This window comes from Zosterops lateralis, assembly GCF_965231275.1.
Source record: "Zosterops lateralis genome assembly, chromosome: 3".
Classification (NCBI taxonomy): domain Eukaryota; kingdom Metazoa; phylum Chordata; class Aves; order Passeriformes; family Zosteropidae; genus Zosterops; species Zosterops lateralis.
Genome location: NC_139764.1, coordinates 26067398 through 26091103, shown reverse-complemented (window position 1 = coordinate 26091103; position 23706 = coordinate 26067398). Strand labels below are relative to the sequence as shown.

The window sequence follows — 23706 nt, the reverse complement described above, 5'->3', positions numbered from 1 at the left end:
ATAAAGTGCTCCTGGGAGCAATGAGCTTTGGGTGTGCAGTCTTGGAAAAACTTTACTTCAGAGTCTTGTTTTTATTTACTTTTCTGAGAAACACTTAACTTGTGGCTGTCACTGCAGCCTTTCCCAGAGCCCCTGTGAGTTAATTGGAGACATTAGAGCTCAAGACACTGTAGTGACACCACAGAGCAATCTGCCTCTTAAGCCCTCTCTCTCACTGCACCCTAAATCTCACCTCCCATCATGCTTGTATATGCTCCAGCAGCAAGCTTAGTTCAGACAACTGAATATTGTTCCACCTGTAAAGCAGCAAAGTCTCGGCCACCTAAATGGTCTAGTCCAGACTTAACTTAAAGGTTTTGCTGAGGAGGATGTGAGAGGATTGAGGGAATGTTGCTTCTAGTTCCTCAGCAGCTTTTTCTGGCTATTGCTCTGCTCAAAAATCTACTTCTATTTATAGTAAAATCTGTCTGGAGTCTGATACGGATGGTGAAAAGTAAATAGAAATAAATTCAACAAATCAAGAGGTCTCACCACCATGGTTTCCTGCTTTAGGTTGCTCTGCTTTTGTACAGTGCTAGTCTGCTTTGCAACAGGTGAGCTCTTTACAACCAGATGCTTACCTTACCTAGTAGTGCTCTTCTGTGCAAACCTGTCCAAAACAATCTGTGTTTTGCATAACTTCAAGCTAGAGGGGTCCCTTCAGGACTGCTGGCTCACAAGTTTGAAAACAGTGCAGCTTCCTTTTGTTCTACAGGCTGTAATCAGCTGAGGATGGGACAAGGCACACACTTGAGTGAGTTGGTCCATTGACCACCCTGCTCAGGAAATATCAGGGAATTAAGCAACTGAGTTGACTTCCAGCCCCTCCCACCCTATGAGCAATGCAGGAGCTTCTCATGCCTCCCAGCCCTTCCCAACACCAGTGCTCACAGACCCACTGCTGGCAACCACCTCAGTGAATCATCTGAAACTTTTATTACACCGATTTGGTTTACAATCTTTGTACTTCGATATTTCCAACAAAAAAGGCAACATCGTGATATACTGTTTGTACATATATAGAGAGACAGACAGAGCTAGATCATATTGACAGAGTTGAGAAGTAAAAACCATTTCCCAGTGTTCACAAAAGAATTTATTCACCACATACCCGCTTTTGCCTTGCCCTGCCTGATGGATACAGACACCGACGGTGCCACTGGCCCCTGGCTGACAGGACCTTCACCTGCACCATGCCACGCCCACATAGATCGGAAAGGATGGAGTGCAAGGCTGCCCTGACAGCAGGGGCCACACAAGGGGTGCTGACAGGGCTCAGCCCCAAGCCCTCACAGGCTTGTGTAGCTCCCTTCCCAACTATTGATGGATGCTCCAGGGGCTACGTCCAGAAGAATTCCCAACCAGCAGTAGCAGCTGTGAAAGCTCCCTACCTGGGCGTCTCCCACTATTTGCTTCCCATCCTCGAGACCGAGGTATTGAATATACTTATTTATTTTTATTTGCATTTACAAAATATTTTCACTGGATGACACACCTCAATGAGATGAGAACTCATGTTCAGAAACAGCAGAAAAGACCCAGATCAGCATCAGGCTGATGAAGCAATAGCTCCAGCAGCGAGGGTGGGGGTTTAATGGGGGTGGCCTGGTCCTAGGCAAGCCTGCCTGTAGCTCCAAGGACAGGGCTGCAGCTGGTCAGTCAGTTGTGCAATGAAAGCTCATGCTTGGTGGGCAGCGATGAGATCCTGCAGACATGCTAGCAGACACATGAGGAGGAACTGGCCACCAGAGCCAGTGAGGACAAGGGACGGAAAGAAAAGGGCTTGGGAAAACATGTCATCACCAGAACAACTTCTGACTCGCTTTCCAGGATACTTACTGCTCATTTTCCTGCTAACAGCTGAGACTGTTAACACCACTTAAGCACCCTTCAAACCTATTCCTGGGCTGCCACGTACAGGAATGCCTGGACAGGTAACTGTTGTCTAGAGAACTCTGCCAAAAAATAAAGTCCAAAACAAGCAGCAAGCACCACTTGCCCACACGCAAGACCAACAGTCAACTATTTGCCAGTCTGCAAGGGTAGAAACCATTTCAAATGCCATGAACTCTGGTCAGACAGCAACAGCAGATTGTTGGAGTATGAACATTCCTGCTGTTGGTGAGTTACTTGTCAGGTCCAGCTACCACAGGGTGGGTAACTAGCTGTTCACTTTGTGCTGAGTGCAGGGCCAGAACAGATACCTTAGCTCTCCCATGAGATCTATCCCCAAGGAGTACTGGCAGGCTTTGAGGAGGGGGTTAATTTGGGGTCTCCATCTGGAGGAGGGAGTGAGCTTGGGCACTACACCACCCACCAATGCAGCATCAGCAGCACTCAGCAAAGTCAAGCTGGGAGCATGCCCTCACCCATGGGTCTGTGCTAGAGAGAGGTGACAAACAGGGGTGGCCAGAAGGTAAAGAAGGGGGAATGACACGAGGGCTTGCACTCGGGCTGTGCCTGTCCCATCAAGCGGGAGCAGGGACACCCGCCTGGCTCCCTCCCACAGCAGATGGTGACTGCGGCTTCCGCTGCTCTGAGCGGAGCGCACACGGCAGCAGGAGACAGTGGCCAGCTTCCCAAGCCTGGCAGTTTCTGCTCACAGAGACCCAGGCAGCGATTTACAAGGTGTCACACTGGCATATGTCGCAAACAGGATGGCAGGTTGATTTTGAGCACTGACTTGGGGAGGAGGAGCAGGCTGCCACAACAATGAGCAGAGGCTGTGCACAGAAATGGTTGCTGTGTTCAGTCTCCCTTTGCTCCCATGGAGCTGGATTTGTCTTGGCTGAGCTGTCTCTGCCTGTTTGGTACCTGCTGGCCCCCTGCACAGTCAGCCAAGGTGCTGGTGGCTGGGATTCAGCAGCACAGGGGGTCCTGAAAATGGGGTCCTGTGCACTGCCTCTGGGACAGCACAGTGGGGTGAGGAGGAAACAGCACACTTCTAAAACATAGTGCCAAGCACTCCTGGCCTGAAACACACCTAGACAACTAACACAAGCTCTCCCAGTCACTGGAGACCCATCACTATATTCCATCATCCCTACAGCACCTGTGCCCTGTGTCCAGCAGCCTCCCTCCAAACTCAATCACCAGCTATGTACCACCCTGCTGACAGGGCACTTTTGGCTAATCTAGATCATTTCATGCTTCTTCAGTTGCAGTGAAGAGGGATGAAGCCTGAGCTCATGTGGCTGGGAAGATGGGAAGTGGCACAGAGCCAAGCCCTGCATTGGCTTCCTTAGGTGGAGGGGACGGCTCAGAAACGAAGCGTTCCTCCTCCCTACAGGGTATGCCTGAAATAGCCAGGCTTGTCATATCCCTGTCTCTGGCCATGATGGATTAGCCTCTCCAAGGCACAAGGCAATTTATTCATTAGTGACATTTACACCTTGTGGCTGCATTAGCCATCATAGTTGATGACACGTGCTCAAGCTGTCAGTGCTGGGCTTGGAGGCGACACTGCTGTTCCAACAATGCAGCAAGACATGGCCTGGGCACCTCGGTTTAGGATATACCTCCTGCCATTCTCCTCAGCCAGAGCATGCAGAGATTGCTTCAAAAGCCCACTCTGTTCCCAAGCTTCTCTAGGAAATTCCCTGCTCCATTTCCCCCCCATCCTCCCTTGCCTTGCAGCACCATTGCTTCTGCACCGCATGCTCCTGCCCCATTTTGCCTTCTGTCTCCTGTAAAAACCAGCACCTCTGCAAAGCCTTTTGCAGCACTTCTCAGCCAGCTCTCCTCCTCTCATATCTTACTGAGTATTCACATCCTATTCTGCCCTCTGTCAGCTGCCCATGGCCCCAGTGGCGAAGCACAGACCCCATGTTTGGAGACTTCTCCAGCAGATATGCTGCTTTCACCACGATGCTCTCCCCTGGTCCCACACTGCCACAACAGCTGACTTGCCTCTCTTCTCCTCCCTGGTCTGCAGACCAGGAGCACCAAAACATCAAGGCCTTCTGTTTTCTAACTTAGGACAAGTGCTATGAAATTTTCTGGGAAAGTACAAAGTGATGCCAGGATGTGCTGTGGTTGTTCTGCAGCAAGCAAGCAAGCAGTGAGCACACCAGGGCAGGGAGCACTGCTGGAAGGCTGTACACAGGCAGGGTATGGTGAGGTCTGGCCACCAGCATGCCTGTGGTCATCATGCATCTGCTGGCATTTCATGGCTGGCCCAGCAGGAAGGGGACCAAAATGATGTGAATACACGGCCTCGGAGGAGTTCAGGGGAGGGGAGTGCTTTGGCTAGCTCAGAGGAATGACAGTTTGCACATCGGGTTTGGGGAGGGTGAGAAGAGCTGGAAAGCGTTGTCCAGGGAGCAGATCCAGCAGCCCTCCAGTTTCAGGCAGCCAGCAATGGATTAGCTTGTTCTTGAACACAGCTTGCTCCATGCTTTTATCCCTGCTCCCTGCCACTCACTGCAGCAAATGTGACACTTCACACCATCTCCTCACAGAAACCAGGTCAGGAGTTTCCTCTCATGAGGAACAAGCAATGCTCTGTCACCCTGAAAAGCCCTTGCTGCAAGGATGGATGGGTGTCTCCACACCAAAGCCACAAACACATCAACCCTCTGCAGGGCCACAGATCCCAGCTGTGCAGGAGCACACAGAACCCCACCCTGCCATGCCTGGGTGGTGGCCATGTCACACCTCCAGGGGCAGAGAAAGATTTTAAACTCTGGCCTCCATTCCTGATCGACCTACCCCACTGCAAAGCCACAGGGCCAACATCCTGATCTGCCTTGGGCATTCCTTCTCCACCAGCATGGCACATTACTAACAGAGATGGAAGGAGCGGAGAGTTTAAACCCACATCATCACCATTTTTTTTTAAGCAAGGAACAGCAATGCAAAACACTTCTCCACAGCTGTTAAGGCCTTCTAGTTGCATTTCAGTTTGAAAAAGCCATTGGCATTTCCAAAGTGAACTCCTGTTATTTCAGAGGCCAGCTGTCACCACTGTTTCCCTAGACAGCTGAGCAGGGCTGCTCCATCAGACACACTGCTACTCTCACTCCCCTTTGCTCAGCCCCTGGAGACAGGCTCTTCCTGTGGGGCAGGTGCAGCACAAACAGAGCCCACCAGCTTCTGCCAGGGCCAAGCAGGAGGTGATGTCTGCTTTCAGCTGATCTTCCTTCTGCATCTGCTTCTGGAAATGTGCATAGACTCAGGCTTGGGATTTTCCAAACTTTCTCCCTGACTGATTCACAGGCTGCCATCCAAAGTCTGAATTCATGTCACGGCAGCTGACGGCGCTGCTAATGGACGTTGGGACCAGGGGACTGATACAAAGTACTACGTCATCTCACCACATTCTAGCTAGGCTTTTTCTTTCACTAATGTGAGTAGCTAAGATTGCAGAAGCAGCTTGTGCTGATGGAGAGTGAGAGAACCTCATGTGTCTGTGTGTGAAGTTATTTTGTTCTACAAAATCCACTAAATTATAATCACAGTAGGTGATCCATCCATTCACAGAGTTCAAAGGACCAGGGAGGGTTCAGGATGGGCACCAATTTCTCACAAGCTTCATTTTCCCCAGATGAAGTTTACAAAACCCAAACAAACAAACAAACAAAATGGCCCAACAAAAAGAGTCTTCCTGGGGAATGGGGGAGGAATAAAACCCACTTAGCTTTCCAGCAGCCACTGTGCTTATTCTCAGTGCTAGATGGCCATGCTGCACATTGTAATGGGCTCCTGAAAATCTGGCAGCTTCTGGAAGAGTTGCATAGGTGGATGATATACCTGTTAGTAGAGCCTGTTCACGAGCCACAGGAAGAGGAGCTTGTTGAACTCCACAGGGAAACTGTCCCTCCTCCAAGACAGACATGAGGTAAGGAGGGAAGGAGGAAGGGCAGGCCATGAGGCCATGGGTCTTGCAGGTTCAGTTCTGTCCTTGGGACCTCTTTTACCTCAGAGGTGGAAAGGCTATGGTCCTGTGGGAGAAGGCTCCTCTCCCAGTGCTGTGGAGGTCAATTTGCTTGTTAGCTTGCTTTTGAGTGAGTTGAGGAGATCACATCCATAGGCATAATGTTCCCCTTGGCAGAGCAGCTGTGATAGAGGCAGTAGAGCAGAACAATTCAACCCACCGCTTGCAGAAACTACAGATATTCAACATTCATTCATGTTGGCCAAGTCCCACCACAAAATCTATGCATCAAAGCAACACTGTGACAGATCAATTTTTCTGGACTCAAAAGACAGACCCCTCTGAGTAGCTGCTAAGCCAACCTCACATTAGTATAGTACCACTGGCTTCAGTAAAATAACATTAGGAATAAACATCGCCCAATAATTTCTACCTGAACTGTGACTATGACCCCTTCCCACTTTCTCCAGAATGCCCACAGGGAAAACAGTCCTAGGCAGGCTCAGCCCCAAGTCCCCACAGGGGTCCCAAGTCCTAAGAACCAGCCTTTGGTCCCCATGCATACCTGGCTCAGTGGAGAGTGTAGGCCCAAGTGCATCACAGGAGGCAGCAGCACCAGACAGAGCTATCACTTAAACTATGTTTCATTTCTGACATTACCTGGATCCAGACCATATTCCTACAGACTTCATCCTAACCACTGGATATGCATGAAACATAATCAGAAGGACATATCCCAACTTGAGACTTACAGCTCTTTGGTAACACATCATCTTGGTGGTGGTGTAGCATTTTAGACCCAGCCCCTACAGTGACTGCAGCAGAGTAGGAGCACACTTCAGCAAAGCCTGTACCCTGCTAAAGACAGCACCCTGGTGACATTAGACAGCAGTACTGACGCTGTGGTTGGAAAGGCTGGAAGGAGATTATTCACCCCATTGCTGTCATATTAGCAGGTGCTGGCATCAGATGCTGCTTTACTTTCTTAAACTTCCACTTAAAAAAACTTTTCCTGCAGTTTTCACCCCACTGGCATCCATCAGTTATTAAACAACGCTGTGGCCTCTTGACTGAAGAGACAACAAAGAGGACAGAGACCAGCTGGATCTCTAATGTGCATTTTATGGGGAGCAGAAAGGAAGGAGTGGGGGTGCATTTGTTTGACAATAAATGAACAGCAGCTTCCCCAGCCTTAATGCTGCATATTTGCCTGGAAGGCCTGGCCTTGGCCACAGGCTCAGATTCCCTCTCCCCATCCGAATGAATGCCCCTACAGCTGCTCACCCTGACAGCCCTCTCTGAAACCTCCTTCTTTGGTGTAGAGTGAGACATGACACACAGAGGGCTCAAAGAAGTACTACTTGGCTGGTTGGTGTCATTGACTGGTTCTGCACGGTGCTAGGTGCTAGGCACTATTGTGGGAAGCTTCCACTGTGCTGAAAGATAGATAAATAGATGGTGATGTGTCTTGATGATCAGCTAATCCAGAGCTTCTCACCACTTCTCCCTCTCTCTCTTTTTCTCTCCAGTTCAGAAAAGCTGGAGAGCTTTTAAGTACCTAACAAGTATATTGACAGATGGGAAACACGAAATAGACCAAATTAATTCTCCAGCATTGCGGCAGTAAGGACTAGCCCCATTCTGGGTTGCATTAGCACCATGAAGGGCCACAAAGAGGGGCTGGTAGCATTTCTGCCTCTCTCCTTCTGGTATATGAGGAAAGTCTGCTGCTAAGTGCAATGCTGAGCCTGACTCTCAGTCCACAGAAAACTGCAGTGTTTGAATGATGCATGGAAAAAACCAAAGACATCTGACTGCAGAGATCCTTCGAGTTATTGCCCCCATCATAATGACAAGCACCCAGCTTTGACCTTCCCAGAGGGTGATGCGTGCTGTCCTGCTCTCCTTGTGTAAGCAGCCAGCAGCTCTGTATACTCTGCTCACTTTGAAGAGTTCTTCTGCCCCACAGATGAGGACACGGCCCCCCTGACAGACCAAGGAAGGCATTGCTTGCCCCTTTGGCCCTCTTGCCCAGGCCAGGATCAGAGCAGGAGTGACATATTCACTACACAGTGAAAACTTCCGTCTGGCAAGTGGCACCAAGACTCTGGGATTGGTGAAAAGAAGGCTACAGATAACAAGCCTACTTATGTCAGGAAAGCCATGAGAAAAAGGAACAGAGTCAATTAGACTCACCAGTCAATGGAGGAGAAGTAATGGGATTAAGATACAGCAGGGAGAACTCAGGTTAGATATAAGGGAGAAGGCTATCCTGAGAGGAGCAGATTGGGCCATTGAATAACCTGCCAAAGGAATCATCATCACCAACGTGGATACAGCAGAGAGCAGACACAAATCTCAGGAAAAGCAGACACCTGAGTGTTGCACAGCCCAGAGCTGTGGTGTGTGATGTGTATGTGCCAGGAGATGGGACGACTACACCATGGAGAGGCTGTGTGCCAGAACAGGAACAGACCATCTCTGGGTATCTGGGCTCATAACCTGAGCCATAAGCAGAATAACAGCAGCTGTCCTTGGCCCAGGGCACTGTGGTCTCTCACCAACTCTTAGGAGGAAACCCTCTTTGCTGGTAGTGTCCCATGCCAGGAGTAGTGTCCCATGCCAGGAGATGGAAGGGAGAGCCCAGTTTTCTGCTCTGAACTTTCTTGCCTGACTAGACATGCCAGGATGAACCCTAGTTTCAGTTTCTCCTCTTCAGCTCCACCACTTCCCTGTCAAGCCACTAGGCAGCTCCTGTCCCTGCTGCCTAGTCCTGCTCCCCTACCATGTCCAAGTGCACCATCCCCCTTTCCTAAGCCTGAGGCATGTCTCCACCCCTGAGAGAATGGAGTAGGATGGACCAGCGGGGCACTTCTACCAGGTGCATTTGGGCAGCAGGGCCAAGAATATGAGGGATGGGATCTCTGATATATCCTGGCATGCAGCAGGGAACACTGACTAGAGAGATCCCACTTCTCAGGGTACTGTGGGTCCACACCAGCCAAAGACAATAGCACTGGGACTACAGCTGGGACCTGGCTGCACCTGGCACCATGTACATGGGGAAGGTGTTCAGCAGCAGGATGACTGTACAGATCCTGTAGGTCAGAACAGCAGCCATGCCTCCAAGATCCACATGTCCACCTGGACAGACCACCTCCAGAATGAGATTTCATAGGTGAAAATGGGGCCAGAGGAACAAGACAAGGCATTCTCATGGAAAGCCCCAGAAAGAGCCAAGGACATGTTTGCCTGAAACTCTTCTGCAGGTTCTAAAAGCCGGGGGGCACGGAGACCCTGCTGATCTGTCCCCATTGTGAAAACTGTCTTTGCCCCAGGGAGCTAAAAGGCCTGCCAAAACTTAGATAAATCCATCTGTCCAAGGCACCTTGGAGGCTGGAGATAGAAAGATGAGCCATTACAGCCTAATTTAAGCAATGTGCAGGAGATTTCAAAGAGAACATGTCAGGAAGGACAAGCAGGGACCTCATTGCTCACTAATGACCCATTGCAGCTCCACTGTCTCAATTCAGTGGGACATACAAGCACATACCATTGTCTCCCTGGAGTCACGAGGACACTACACAGTGGCCTTGGCTTACATTAGGCCCTTGGAGAGAGAAGCACGAGTGCACAGCAAGCCAAATGTCATCACTAAGCAAGGAAATCCCAGGGCTGCTTTCGCCCAGTCTGAATCTATGCCAAAAATAACGAGAACAAAACGCAGAGAAGGATGTGCCTACACTGGAGACCTTAAGCTTTTCTGTCCTCCAAAGGACCCTCTTCTTTAAGCCAACATCTAGCTCTGGTAGTGAAAGTAAGGGCAGATGCTAAGACAGAATCATAAACAGAGTGAGATTTTAAGAGACTTCCTGTTCAAACCACTGATGTTTGTAGTTTAGCACCTGAGATCCAGGAGGACAAGCTGACCCAAAGGGCAAGAGACACTAACCAGAATATGAAGAGCATAAAGAGCAGAACAGACTGCTCTGGGGGAAATGAAAAGTGGAACTCTACAAAGCCCACAAGTGCTGACCACTCTAAGCTTGCCAGCAGGAGATGACTTTCAAAAGAGGACTAATGTGGCACATGGGTGCATTTGCAGCCTCCTCAAGACCTGTGAGGCAAAGCAGTACAGCAGCATGATGAGAGAGACAGACCCCTCATTAACAGCTGGCAGGAGGAAGATGGCTGGACTAAATAAAATGCCTCACTGTTTACCCTTCTGCGGCAGATGGGGAGACAGACACCAAGCACAAACACTCAGGTACCAATGGACTTGCCCTTGTCACCCAAGACATGCTGCTTAGCTTTTGTTCACCACAGCTGATGAGGGAAGCAGGGTGGTGCTGAGGAGTAATGCTGTCTGGAGAAATCACCGGCTGATTTGGCACGCACTCCACAAAGAGCTGACTGAAAAGGAGACAGCTTTTCTGAGAACAGGGACACAAGATTTGGGTATGTGTTGCTGGAGGAGGAAAAGCTGGGTGTCTGCATGCTGCAAACATTGTTGCAGCTTCAGTGACACAAAGGCTCTTTGCCCAATGTCACTGAGATCCTTTCCAGCAGGGTAGAAGGGGCAGCACAAAGCTCAGAGCAACCTGCCCTGACAAGACCAAGGCAGAAGAACTCAGTAGCTAATGAGCTTCTCACAGCCTGACACCTCCCTGCAAAAACCTCTGTCAAGAAAACATTAAGTTTTAATCAAGTTCTCCTCTAACATATCCCTGGCCTCTGTTCTGCAGAGCATCCCTCTTGGCAGATGCCTTCTGCATGGGGCCTGCACCAATAGTGGTGTCCCACAGAAACAGAATCCTTTTGATCCTCCTTTCCCCAGTAGAAGCTCCCAATTCTCTAGCACGCTTTTGCATTTGTCCCTCCTATCCCCTCAGAACTCTCTGCCAAAATGAGGCTTCCAGGAGCCTGCAGCTCAGAGTCCACAGCCAGAGCCCAGCTGGATTTCATGCAAAATTCACTCATGCAGACATGCACCAACCTGCTGCTCCATTATCAATAGGTGAACTGCAGCTGAACCTACCAGAGACTTCCTTGATGCTTAGCTGAACCAATTAAGACTTGCTGCAAAGCCAGGAAGGGTCCCCAGCCATTCGACGTGCCACCTGATACCACAATGTCTGTCCTAGTGACATCCTCTTCCCCTGCTCACCAGGGGCCTCTCGTTTTCTCTTTCCAGCTGAGCCCTCCTCCAGCAAACACATCAGTAGCGCTGCAGATCTCTGCTCCACCTGGATTTGCACATTCATCCCTTCCCCGGTGCTGCATGCCCAAACAGAAAACCCTTTACCAAGGGGATGCTGACTCACGGCTGGCACACCGAAGCTTCCTAAGGAGCTGAGCCTGGGATCCTGTGGAGGCAATGCCATTCCCAGCAGTGAGAACAAAGTAACAGTCGGAGCATGGTCTAAAAAAAAAAACGGGGGGAGGGTGGGGAATGGTCAGGGGGAAGGGGAAGAGGTGGATTCGTGGCTTTCAGCCTTTGCTCTAACCTGCCACTCAGCTCCACATCTCTGGGTACCCATGACCTTCCATCACAGGCAGCCACACCCCGCTCCCAGGGACCTGTTCTCCTCCACCCTGTGAGGGTCTTGCTCCAGTGTGGGAAGCAGGGTGGGCAGAGGTGCAGCAGGGTGCTTTTTGGTGGCTGCTGGTTCCTTGGAGCATGAGCCAGCCTGGAGCCAGGGCTGGGAGCCAAAGCCATCCCCTCCCTGCATCAAGCCTGTTGTTTTATTCCCCCCTTTGGGTCTTCATACCATGAATTGTGGTTTTGCAGTTGGTTTGGTTGAATTTTATTTATTTTTTGCATGTGGTGATCCATCTAGAGTTCTGTGCCATGTCAGGGGGAGCATCAGCATCCACCCCTCTGGGAGGTCAGAGCACAGTGGGGGAAGCTTTTGCTGGCTGCCAGAGCAGGATGCCGTGTCCACTCCATCCTGATGTCCTCCTAGGCTAGCCCCGTCGTGCTCCTCTCCCCAGATCCTGCGCTGGCTCAGGCCAGGCAAGGGACAATGAGATCTCACCGCCTTCCGCTTTCACAGTGAGGTCTCCACGCAGGACCCATTGCGATGGAGGTGACGGTGATCGTGGTTCAGGCAGCCTTCGTTGCGGTGTACAATGAGGACAGGGAAGTAGAGGGCATCCTGATAAGGAGGGGGGTCTTCCTCCTCCACAGTCACCTGGCTGGAGAGGCGTGTCTGCTCAGTGGGGCAGCTCTGCTCATTCAGGCTGCCACTCCGGCTCTGCCAGAGGCAGCTGCGCCGCGAGCCGTACAAGCGGCCCAGGGAGAAGCGGCTGCTGCTGAAGGGAATCCTGGGACTGCCGTTGCAGATGCTCAGAGCACTGCGGGAGAAGATGGAGGAGCTGCTTATAGTCCTGTGGCACCGCTCGCAGTTCTGCCGGTAGCCCCCATAGCGACAGGCGGAGTAGCTGGTGCAGCTGGAGAGCCCCACCAAGTCCATCAGGACGGCTTCCGAGTAGCTGGGCACCAGCTGCTGGTTGGATCGTATGTGCCACTCCAGCTCGGTGCTGTCCACCGTGTTGACACGGGGCATCCTCCGGCAGAAGGAGCGCTCCTCAGCCGGCGTCACCGCCACGTAGTCGAACCCGAAGAGTTTCTCCACGTGGTAATGGACGTAGGAGGTGCGGTACTCATTTAGCACCCGCAGGGGCCAGGATAGGGTCAGCAGAGCTGCCACCCAGAAGACATAGTGAGATACGTACCAAGGCAGGTTGTCTGGGTCAGAAAAGGCCACCATGTATTCCTTGAAGTCCACATTTTTGAGGTGCATCCCCTCCCTGGCCTCCATGTAGTCGTCTAGGCCCTCGTTCTCCGTGAAGAAGCGGGCCCGCTGGGTCAGATAGGAGTTCTCGGACTCCACATTGGCAAAGCTGAAACACTTAGTGAAGCGGAGCCGTGTGGCTGGGTAGCTCTCCAGGTCAATGAGGTCCTTGGAGATGTCCTTGACTCCACAGTTGGAATAATCAAACTCGGCCTCTGCCACGTGGGTGTTGACCCGCTCGTGGTACACCTGTGTGGTGGTGTAGGCGTCCCCGTTGCGGTAGCGGGTCACCTGCCGCGTCCTGCGGACATAGTGGTAGCTGATGGCCTTCCACCAGATGCAGGGGGTGGCCTGCTGCATCCGCTGCACACGCTCATGCACGCTCTCCACGTCCACTTTGTACTGCAGCTCGTTGCGTGTGTAGCAGTGCCAGCACTCCACCAGGTACACCACGTAGAGCATCACCAGGAAAGCCAAGGGGATGTAGACGTAGCCGTTGGAGCAGGGGCTGTCATGGTACATCATGGACTTGCCCTTGTAAGCGCTGTCAAAGGTCAGCCGGGTCACCTTGGTGACATGGCACCAGGTCATGGCTCCCATGCAGCCATACATTAGGAGGGACAGCAGCAGGCATTTCCAGTGGGACTCTCGGCACAGAGACTTGCTGAGAGACTGCTTCACTGGCCGCTGCTGCTCCAGGGGACCGGGGAGAAGGAGAGAGAAAACAAGAGAGGAGTCAGTAGGCTGCAGGGGAAGGGGAGCAGGCAGCAGGGTGCTGTGGTAGCACCTACAGCTCTGCAAACAGAGACAAAACAGCAGACAAACAGATCCAGGCCTCAGCAGGCAAGGCAGAGGCTGGGATCTCTCACAGGATGACAGTCATGCAGTGCAGGCGACTGTCACCTCCATCTCCCTTTCTGGTGCTCTGCCCATCCCTGGGAGACAGACAGAGCCCAGCTGGACACGAGGGAGAGTGGCAAAGGACAATTGTGTCAGTCGAGCATCCCTCTTCTTCAACAGCGAGCAACCTCTACCATTGCCACTTCCCAGGGAGTGCTATTGGAGCACAAGATAAGAGTCTGGGTGACCTCCTCCACATTCCTCAGCTTTTGCACCCACCCCACCAGCACAAGCGGGTCTAACTGATGTCATCTCACTTGAACCCCTCACCACAGCTCATCCCACTTCACACGAGGGTCTTCTCCCCTTCCCAGTAATGACCAACAGCAACATTCCAATTCCTCCACCAGGGCGGCACAAGCTGCCTGGTGTGCCTGTAAGATGGAGAAACAGACTTTCTGCAGCTGGGAAGGACTGTGTTTGGTAATGACTATTCCCACTACAACACTTGGCAGCCTAAGGAGCTCTGAAGTGCTTCTCAAGTGCTTTATAAACCACACCAATGAGAAAGTACTTTTCCACGATTGAATTGCAGCCATCTCTGGTAGGAGAGAAAGCAAATACAGAGTAACATCCTAAAAAGTGTTCTAGCACTTTTAGAAGGGAGGAGCATCCTACCAATCTGCAGCAGCAAGGAGGGCAAGAGGCTACTCACAGCTGCTGGCAAATGTGCCTGCTTGCACTGGGATTCAGTTGTGACAGCCCATACTTCTGCAAAAACTGCTCTTAGGTATTTCATGGGGAGGAAAAGGCAGAACATCAGCAATAGAACTTTTTTAAGGGATTTCACTGGTGCCTTTACCATAGAACAGTGCAGGGTTTCACACAAACCCTTGAAAAAAACTTGATTAAAGAAACCTCTGTCATTCTGCAACACTCGGAAGTCTCAAATATTGATCCAGCTTTGTCTGTGACATCTGACATCATCCCACTCAAAGAAAGAACAGGCAAAGTAACTATTTGCTTTCTTACACAGAAGATTTCATCCAGCAATGTCCAAAGGTGGAACCTGAGAGAAGGAGGTTAAGAACCCCAGCCTTGTGCAGATGCCACAAAACTCACAGAGGCTTCAAGCTTTGCTCTTCCTCTGCACCTGCAGGCAGCAGCAGCTCCTGAGCTCACCTCTGCCGTGGCAGGGGCCAACGCCAGGTGTAATGACACTGCTCACGGTACCGCAGTCCAAGCCTGGCTCCATTATTCTCCACTCCTGAGCGTGCTGGGCTGGAGAGGTCTCTCATCCAGGAATCCCAAACAACTGAATGGGCTCACACTGTTAGAAAGCAGGAGGGATACTTTCACTCTGGCATGAAAAAGAAAATTAAAGCAAGAACCAGAGATCACAAGGCCATTGGCAGGTCTAGGGACAGTTCTGGGCCTCTTCTTTCCTTTAAGAAATGCATCTTGCTCTTCTGTAGAGCTCCTCATTCCTGGCTTGGTGCTCAAGAGTCACACAGCCAGTCTTTCCTCCCCATCCTTGCCAAAGCCTGCCAGTGGGACTGTCACTGCATTCAGCAGGGCTGGATCCTGCCCAAATCTCCAACAGAGGTTTCTCTCTTAGAGGCACAGAGCTCCTCTGCCTGCCCACCCCAACAGCCCATGATGAGCAGAGCAGGCGGCACATCCAGATAAAGCCCTGCTGGCAAAGGGGATGGTGGTACATCCCACTGGCAGTCCCAGGTATCAGTAATGCTGAGCTCCCCTCTTTGAAGCCACCAGCTGAGAGCAAGACCTGGAGACAGACAGACAGAGCCCAGGTCTGGCAGGTGGGGTGGTGCTGGTCTGCAGGCAACTCAGAGAGATGCAGGGTGGCCCTGCTGGCAGTGCTGGCACGGATACATGTGCAGCCCAGTCTTCCCAGTGCAACTGACCACTGCAACAGCCTCTGAGTCATGGGGCAAGAAAGCAACCCCAGATAAGAGAAAAGGGAGTGAGGAGAAGCGGGGGCCTTTCAGGAGGCAGAGCCACTTGAGCTGTGCTCTCCTCCTGAGGTCAATGTTGCAGTTACAAGAGCCTGCTCAGACCCCTCTGTCTTTGCTTGGTTGCAGCACAGCTCTCTCATGCTGGAATACTGTACCACTACCCAGGCAGCTAGAGGCTTCCTCTCTCACTGCTGCCTGCTGCGTTGCAGGCTTTCCCTGGCAGCGGCAGCTCTGACTGTGATGATCTAAAAGAGCTGCTCACCCAAAGAAGGAGCATGGGAAGGGTCTGAACAGGGCCCTTGGAGTGACACACAGCAAACCTGGGGTGTCTGCAGGGTGTGAATGCCGAGAAACAGCACCTTGTTTAGGAGGCAGATCTGCAAACGGAGAACAAGGAATAAAGCAAAGCATCCAGCTCATTCATTTACCAGCTGGGGAAGGGGAACCAGAATGACAGGTCTTTGGACACGTCTGTCTCAGAAAAGCAAATTCCACCTCAGAGTCACTCCCCAGCCCTTCACACTCTGCACTGTCTGTGTCAAAGGAGAAGGGAGATGCTGGCTGTCACCCTGCAGAGATGTAGGCAAGCCCCACTGCGGTTACCCACCCAGGGCAGGGAGCACAATGCAGCCCAGGCTTGGTTCCAGGAACTGTGTTAGCAGGGCTCTAGTCCATGCATTAGTCTCCTCCTAGGACTACGCAGTGTTTAGATACTGCGGTGCTTTTACGGGGTCACAGTAACCCCTGCTGTAAACTGTTTACAACCCAGCTTTGTCCTAGGCTTTTGAGGTAAAACACATACACCTCGGCTGCACTGCTGGGGTTTCCGAAAGCTGATCAAGTGCCAATGACGGGATATAACCACAGCAGAGACAGAGGAGGAGCCAGATGCAGAGTCTAATCCCAGTAGGAACTGCAGCATCCCTGCTCCTCTCCCAGGCTGCAAAGGGCTCACAGGAGCAAACAATCAGCTCTTGCTCTGCAGAAGCGGCTGAATAAGGTTGGCTCCTTGAGCTCTTAACCAGCCTTGGATAAGTCCAGCATAGCAAACAAGCAGATGAAAAAGCTGGGGAAAGAGAAATCTGTCTCAGAATAGTGTCACTAGGAGGAGAGCAAGCACTGATATAAATGCCATCGTCATCTGCCCGCTGCAGTCTGATGGAATGAGGTAAAAGGCTCGCCCTACTTCACTGCAAACAGGGTTTCCCTCCATCACTGGGAGCCTCCCTCACTGCTCAGGCTCCAGCACTGGACAGTGGTAAGCAAATCTGCTATTGCAGGTGCACTGAAACATCTCTGCAGTGCTAGGGGGCAAGGCTGGCCGTAGCTTAGCTGAACCTGTTGTGGGACCCCAACCAGCTCCCTTCTCTGTGCTTCAGTTCACCTCGTAGAATGCATGGGGCAACTCTTAGCAGTTGCTAACTGAGACACATCTTGAGAAAGGCAAGGGGTAGGCTGCTGCTTGGGCCTCCCCTCCCTGCTGCATGGCACTGGCCTCTGACATTGCCTCTGAAGTGAACAGAGATGGAGGCCCACACTTGCAGTTGCTGCTTGGGATGCGTGGGGAGGAATGGAGGGGATGACTCAAAACCAGCCATGAAGCAAAAGGAGACCCCACAATGCACAGGGTAAAAGCAGTAGAAGAGGGGACCCCCATCACTGCTTGCACAAAACTCCTTTGAGATCTGGGGTATCCTCTTCTGAAAAAAAAAGCCTGAAGGGGACAAACATGCCCAGCACCTCAGTGGCCAAGCACATGGGTCAAAATCTCTTAATCACCCCTGCAACCTTGACCCTGCAACTTTGAATGGTGAACACCATTCAAGTTCTTCAAGCTATTCCTTGTAACAGCCTGGCCCTGGTCCCATCCACTGTCCCTTTTTTAACAAGTGTTTCCATGTAATTACCTCCCATGCCTCTCACCTGCATCTTCCTGCAGAGACCTCTGTGAAATCTGCAATTCACCTCCAGAACACTAAACCTTCATCTTTCGAGACAGCCTGAGATTCAGAGGGTTAGGTGTCCTAGAGACAGCCCTCTAGAGGGCTGAAGAAACAACCCAAAAAGCCCCAGAGCACCAGCCTGAACGTCCAGGTAGTTCCCCAGTGCCAGGTGGTGGCAGCAGCTTGCACGGGACTCCAGAGGGACTCCTGAGCATCAGTTTCCATGGCTCTTCCCCAGGATTCACTTACATCATACAATAAATGAATAAGCCCTGATCCCTTTGATCTCAAATCCCCAGAAAAAGGGAGGTAGGGAGGATCCAGTCATTTCTAGGAACTACCACTGTCTTCCAAGGCTCTGGACAAACATTGGCAACTCCTGGCCAGGATGGTCCCAGCAAGTACCCACATCACACATCCCATGCCTACAGCCTAGGTTCAGGAACTACCTGCCTACAAGAAAGAGGTGGCTCAGTCCCAGGCTGGCAGTGTTGCCAACTGCAGAGGACAGAGGAAGGCTGAACATCGACAAGCCAGGGAATCCTGCCAGCAGTCAGCTCCTGCAGCAGTACCAAGGTCTCCATTTTACATGGCAACTTGGAGGAGGACTGGTTCCTTCCACCAGATCCCACCTGAGCAGCAAGACAAGCACAGGTTTTTGCTAGTTCCCAGGCTGAAGAGCTTGTCCCTTGGCATCTCCTACCCTCCAAGTATGCATTGATGAGTGAAATTCAGCTCACCACCACTAAGTGTAGGTGTAGGCATGTGATGCCAAGATGGAACAAGGGCTCAGTCAGCTCTGGTTAGTAGCTCTCGCTACTTGCCTTGCTGGGACAAGCTGAGAAGCATCTGAAGCCCTGCCTGGCTCACAGACACAGCAACCTGAGATATCAAGATGAGGCACCTTCAAACAGGACAGGGCACGTTTCCCATTTTCCAGACATCTCTGCTTCCCACTCACCCTGGCCAATGGACCCTGACATGTGGGATTCAGCCACACTGCGGGGACACTCAGCAATGCTGGCACCAGCAGTTGGTTCTGATGGAAATGAGGACATTGCACAGACTGTATGGCATTACATAGGCACTAGAGGGGAGGAGGAACATTCTCCCCTTCTGATAGTTCTGAAGACAAGAGGATTGCACAAGGTCAGTCCATGAACCCAAGCTCACCACCGAAGTCTCTGCTCATTGCATCTCGTAAGACACCTGCAAGCATGGCACCATCACAAAAAGCTGTAACTTCCCTCTCCTCCTCCAGCTGCTTCATGCAAGTCTGTGATATCTCCTGGCCACAAGAAGTATGCCCTTAGCCTAAACAAAGCAGGTCATGGACTACAGCCTTTCTGCCTGGTCCCATGGAGTATTACACTGACACGCTAGTTGGCAGCCACCACAGAGTAACTGAAGCCGAGACAATCTTATAATCCCTGCGAGCCAGGGGGCACTGTATGTGAGGGAAACTCGTCTGGGCACTGCCTCTGTTACTCATCTTTCACCCAAACTGGCTCTTGCTCTGGCACCTCTGAAAAGTCTGTGCTGGCTTGAAAGTAGAACCAACGCTGCCAGAGCAGCGCCATTCAGAGACCACATCGCAGCATGGCACAAGCACGTCCTCATGCTAAAAAAGTGCCTCACAGTTTAGCTACCCTCATCAGGATCTGTTTGAAGAGCTGGGCTCAGGTCATCAGGAGTTGCTGAATGCAGGCAGGAAGAGAGGAAGAGACACAGGGCAGAGTATACAGTATTTGTACAGCTTCCCAGTCCTTGAACTTCAGCATTCCTCTCCTGCAATTATTTATATCTAAATATAAGTCTGTATATATAGAATACCCGTGCATGGGCATGCATGTTCTGCCCAAGCCAAGCAGGCAGAGAATACCAAGCTTATGCAGCACTCACAAACCGCAGCTGCTCAAGAGCAGGAGGGGAAGTGATGCACCTGCTTCTAAGGACCCCTCCAAGCTGCCCTTTGAGCCGTGGTCTCACCAGACAGGACAGCCCACCACAGCAGGAGAATGCTGCCCTTCCTACACTGCCTACCTGCCCTGCATGGGTCAACAGCCCCATGGCATAAAGGGAGTCTCACCGGTCAGTGCAGCTGCTTTCTCTCCTCTTGGGAAGCCCAAGCTGCCAGCAGGCTCTGTAGAGGCAGACAAAAGGGCTGGCACACCTGCCTCCCGGTGGTGCTCCCGAGGCACCCTGTATTTACCCTTTCTGGCATCTACTGCCTGGACTCTGGAAAAGTCATCTGCTGGGGGAGACTGCAGCACACCTGGAGGCAAAGCTGTGCTGGTACCTGGCCTGCCCTAGTCTGCACCTTCCACTTTCCCCAGCCAAGCTCTAGCCGGGAGCAGCCGCCAGCAACAGCCCCCGGCTTTGCCATGTCCCCAAGCCCTCTACCCTGCTGCCCACCGCGTCTTTCCTCACAGTGACCCAGGCAGGCAGCTGTGCCACATCACGGATGCCCCCAGAAACCTGCGCACATCAAGGAGAGGGATCTCCGCGTCCACTTCTCCCAGGCACAACAAGCTCTGCCCGCGGCAGTAAATCCAAACGGTGCCCCGCGCTTCTCCTCTGTGATTTTTTTTTTTCCCCTTCCTCCTCCACCCCGGCCACTCCAGCCCCGGCCCCCGCTCCGGACGGCGCTGGCCGCTGCTTCCCTTCCAGCCCGGAGGCTCCGCGGCGATCCCCAGGTGACGGGCGAGCGATGGAGAGGAGATGCGCCGGGGACCCATCGGCGGCGGGGACCGGCGGGCGGGTATCCTCGCCCCGCAGCCGCCCCGCCGGCCCGCAGCGCATCCCCGGGGCCGGGGCGGGACGAGCGGGGCTCCCAGCGAGCGGATCCGCACCTGTGCCCGGCCCGCGGCGGGACGGTCAGCGAACGCGCCATGCAAAGCGGGCGGGGAGGGAGGGAGGGAAGGAGGGAGGGAGGGTGGTAGGGGGCAGCCCCGGGCGGGGGGCCGGCCGCTCTCCTCACCTCCTCTCTGGCCCCCTCCGCCTCCTCCTCCGGAGGCACCGGCGTGCTGCTGCCTCCCTCGCTGGCGGCGGCCGCCGAGGCCGGGGGGGACATGGCGGCGGGGGCGCCCCGCTGGCGGTGCCTGCGGGCCGGGCAGCCGCATTATCCCGCCCGCCGCCGGGCGCTGCCTCGCCGGTGGCCGGGCGGGCGGCGGGGCGGCGCGGCGGGCGGGCGGCGCGGCGGCATCGCCCCCAGCCGCGGCTCGGCGGCAGCGCTGGCCGCCCGCCGGCCCCGGCCCCGGCCCCGCCGCAGCGCAGCGCCGCTACACGCGGCGGAGGGCGGGCAGAGCCGCGGGGGGAGGGCCGCGGAGGAGGCGGGGGGAACGGGATGGGATGGGGATGGGGATGGGATGGGATGGGATGGGATGGGGTGGGATGGGGTGGGATGGGATAGGGATGGGGATGGGATGGGGTGGGGATGGGGTGGGATGGGGATGGGGTGGGGTGGGATAGGGATGGGATGGGATGGGGATGGGGATGGGACGGGATGGGATGGGATGGGGTGCGATGGGGTGGGATGGGGATGGGAGGGGGTGAGATGGGATGGGGATGGGGATGGGGATGGGATGGGGATGGGGATGGGGATGGGGATGGGATGGGATGGGGATGGGATGGGGATGGGGATGAGGATGGGGTGGGATGGAGATGGGATGGGGATGTGGTGGAGATGGGGATGGGGTGAGATGGGATGGGGATGGAGACGGGATGGGGATGGGATGGGGTGGGGATGGGATGGGGATGGGATGGGGTGGGGATGGGATGGGGTGGGATGGGGTGGGGATGGGATGGGGATGGGATGGGGTGGGATGGGATGGGGGTGGGATTGGATGGGGATGGAGACGGGATGGGGATGGGGATCCGCGGCCGCCCAGGTGACCTTGAGGCGCCGGCCGGCAGCACAGAGGGAGAGAACCCGGTGCCGCCGCCCTCCCCAGCCCCACCGGGAGCGGAGCTGCCGCCCGGCGCTGTCGGGGAAAAGTCCCGCTCTCAGCCGCACCGAGGGGTCGTCAGGCTGGCTTCGGTCCCAGCTGGACAGCTGATGGAGAGGTGAGGGGTCCCGTGGGTTTTCCTTGCCTCGGGATGAAGCGGGAGAACCAGAAGCACTTTGTATGTGCCCCGTCTGCTTTTCTAATCTGTGGGCACCCAGCTGGTCGGGGGAAGTGGGGTAGTGGTGACTGTCAGTGCTGATTCGGGCACTCCCAGAAAACCTTAGGCTGGGCAGGATCTTCCCTGCTGTGACCTGCAGCGGGCCCAAAGGTTCTCAGCCAGCTATTGCAGAGCCAACTGCAGCTCATATCTCCCCAGAGCTAACCTGCTTGGTTACAGGGATGAGTGAAAAAGTCTCCTCAGACCCTCAATCTAAACTCACGGGGGGGCAGACACAGAGTTTGGCAGGGGTCTGTACTTGTCAAGGTCTGGATATGGCAGGTACAGCCCAGCTTCCTTGGTAGTCAGGAAATAGGGTGTCTCTGCAGGTGCTTCTCCAGATCCAAACTGGGGTGAAGCATAAGCTGGAGAATTTGCTGGAAACTTCTTCTGTTTTTCTGAGCTCTGAGGCTCAGCCTTGGCGATAGGATGATTGGCATGCCTTGTCCACTGTTGCCTGGGATGAGGAAGGAACAGTGTGTAGGCCTGATGGTCTCACTCGAGGAGATGCATCCGAGGGGAATTGCCAACCCCTGCTTCTTAAGGGAATAGATGTGATGGCTGGGGGTGCTGCTGAAGGAGCTCATCTTCAAAAGAGGCTGGGGATGTGTTTCCTCTCGCCTTTCCCCTGTTTCCATGGGAACAGCAGCAAGCAGGAGCAGCCTGCTTGGAATTTCACTGCCTACCGCTCAGACACCCCCTGCCCAATCATCCCGGCAGACTTCGGCTCTTGAGGGTTTCAGACCCACCCTCACATGATGGATCCCATGGCTCCAAGGAGAACTCACCCATGCATGTGTGTCATGGCAGAGCAGGGCAAAGAGGCACAAGCCCAGAGCTGCCACAATTCCTGTAGCAGCACTGAATGTTTTTCCATGCACACTAACAGACAGTTGTAAATAATTTGCATTCCTATATGCATTTCTGCTTTTTATAGGATGTGAGCTCAGCTAGACCAAAAGGTGCCTGAGGGATGATTGCCCTCCAGGAACAGCACTGGTTTTATCTCAAACATGTGAATATCACACAAAAAGAGCAAAGCAGAAAAGTGAAGAGGGGGGAAAAGGTGGTATGAGTTTATGTCTTTGCATTTAATAGCCCATGCTGTCTTTTGCTCCAAGGAATTTGTCTGGTCACTTTTGAATTTCTTTTGATTTTGGACTTGTAAATGTTTCATGCATTCTGAGGCAAGGAGTTTCACAGCACACCCACAGACTCAAGGAGCTTGGATGTGCCCATTCTGGGCTTTTTATCCACTAGGACCAATCCTTGGGAAGGAGGCTGCTGCCACCCTTATGGAGCTACCCACAATGCAATTTATCCTCCACTGGTGGAGTCTGTAGCTACTAGTGAGCCAGAGGTAGAGTTTTTTTGTGTCAGGCATCTTTGATACTGGTCTTGGCAGCATATCTTGGAGACAACATTGTCAAGCACATCACCAGGTGTGCTATTTTTGAGATGAAGTGGCACAAAAGAGGTTGTGTGCCCTGCTTTGTCTGAACTGAAGTTGTATAAGTTCTCAGCCACTTTTCTGAGGAAAACAGGCACGTGGCAGATTTCGACCCTCGGGCAGGAACATGAAGGCATGGCTGATAATGTGTAACAAAGGGCACAGAACTCCTAGGAATGGGGAAAATAAGACTATATGGTGCTTAGGCCTTTTGAAAACTAAAGCAAGATGGACAGCATCCAAGATTGTGTTCTGTGTTATCATCAGAGGGAGAACCCAGAAGTTCTAATTACAACATGCTGCCTGATCCACTCAACCCTCCAGATATCCCTCCAGTTATTCCTGTAGTTTTCAGGACGCCCTACTGGAAATTCATGTTGGAGAGCGGGACATTTCCAGGATGGAGGCCTTTCTGGTGTGACAAAAGGGTTGAAAGAAGCAGGGAGGCTTTTAAGAAGACACTGCAACTGAAGTAGGGGTGCTGCCCTTACCAATAGGTTTATTCTCCAGAAACCCTGCATCTGCCACCCTGCAGAGACATTCATATCTGTTCCAAGCAAGCATAAAGCATGACATCATATTATCAGGATTCGTTCACTTTCCATAATGCATCAAACCG

General features: G+C 53.0%; 1 protein-coding gene across 1 annotated transcript; it reads right to left on the bottom strand.

The window, feature by feature from the left end:
- Positions 1 to 11862: 11862 nt before the first annotated feature.
- TMEM151B (transmembrane protein 151B) lies at positions 11863 to 20546 on the bottom strand (the record flags this gene model as incomplete). The annotated part of the gene is made up of 2 exons (XM_083858295.1): positions 11863 to 13401; positions 20454 to 20546. 2 exons carry the CDS (start codon positions 20544 to 20546, stop codon positions 11965 to 11967), a joined length of 1530 nt encoding a protein of 509 aa, XP_083714421.1. The 3' UTR covers positions 11863 to 11964.
- Between the last annotated feature and the right edge of the window lie 3160 nt (positions 20547 to 23706).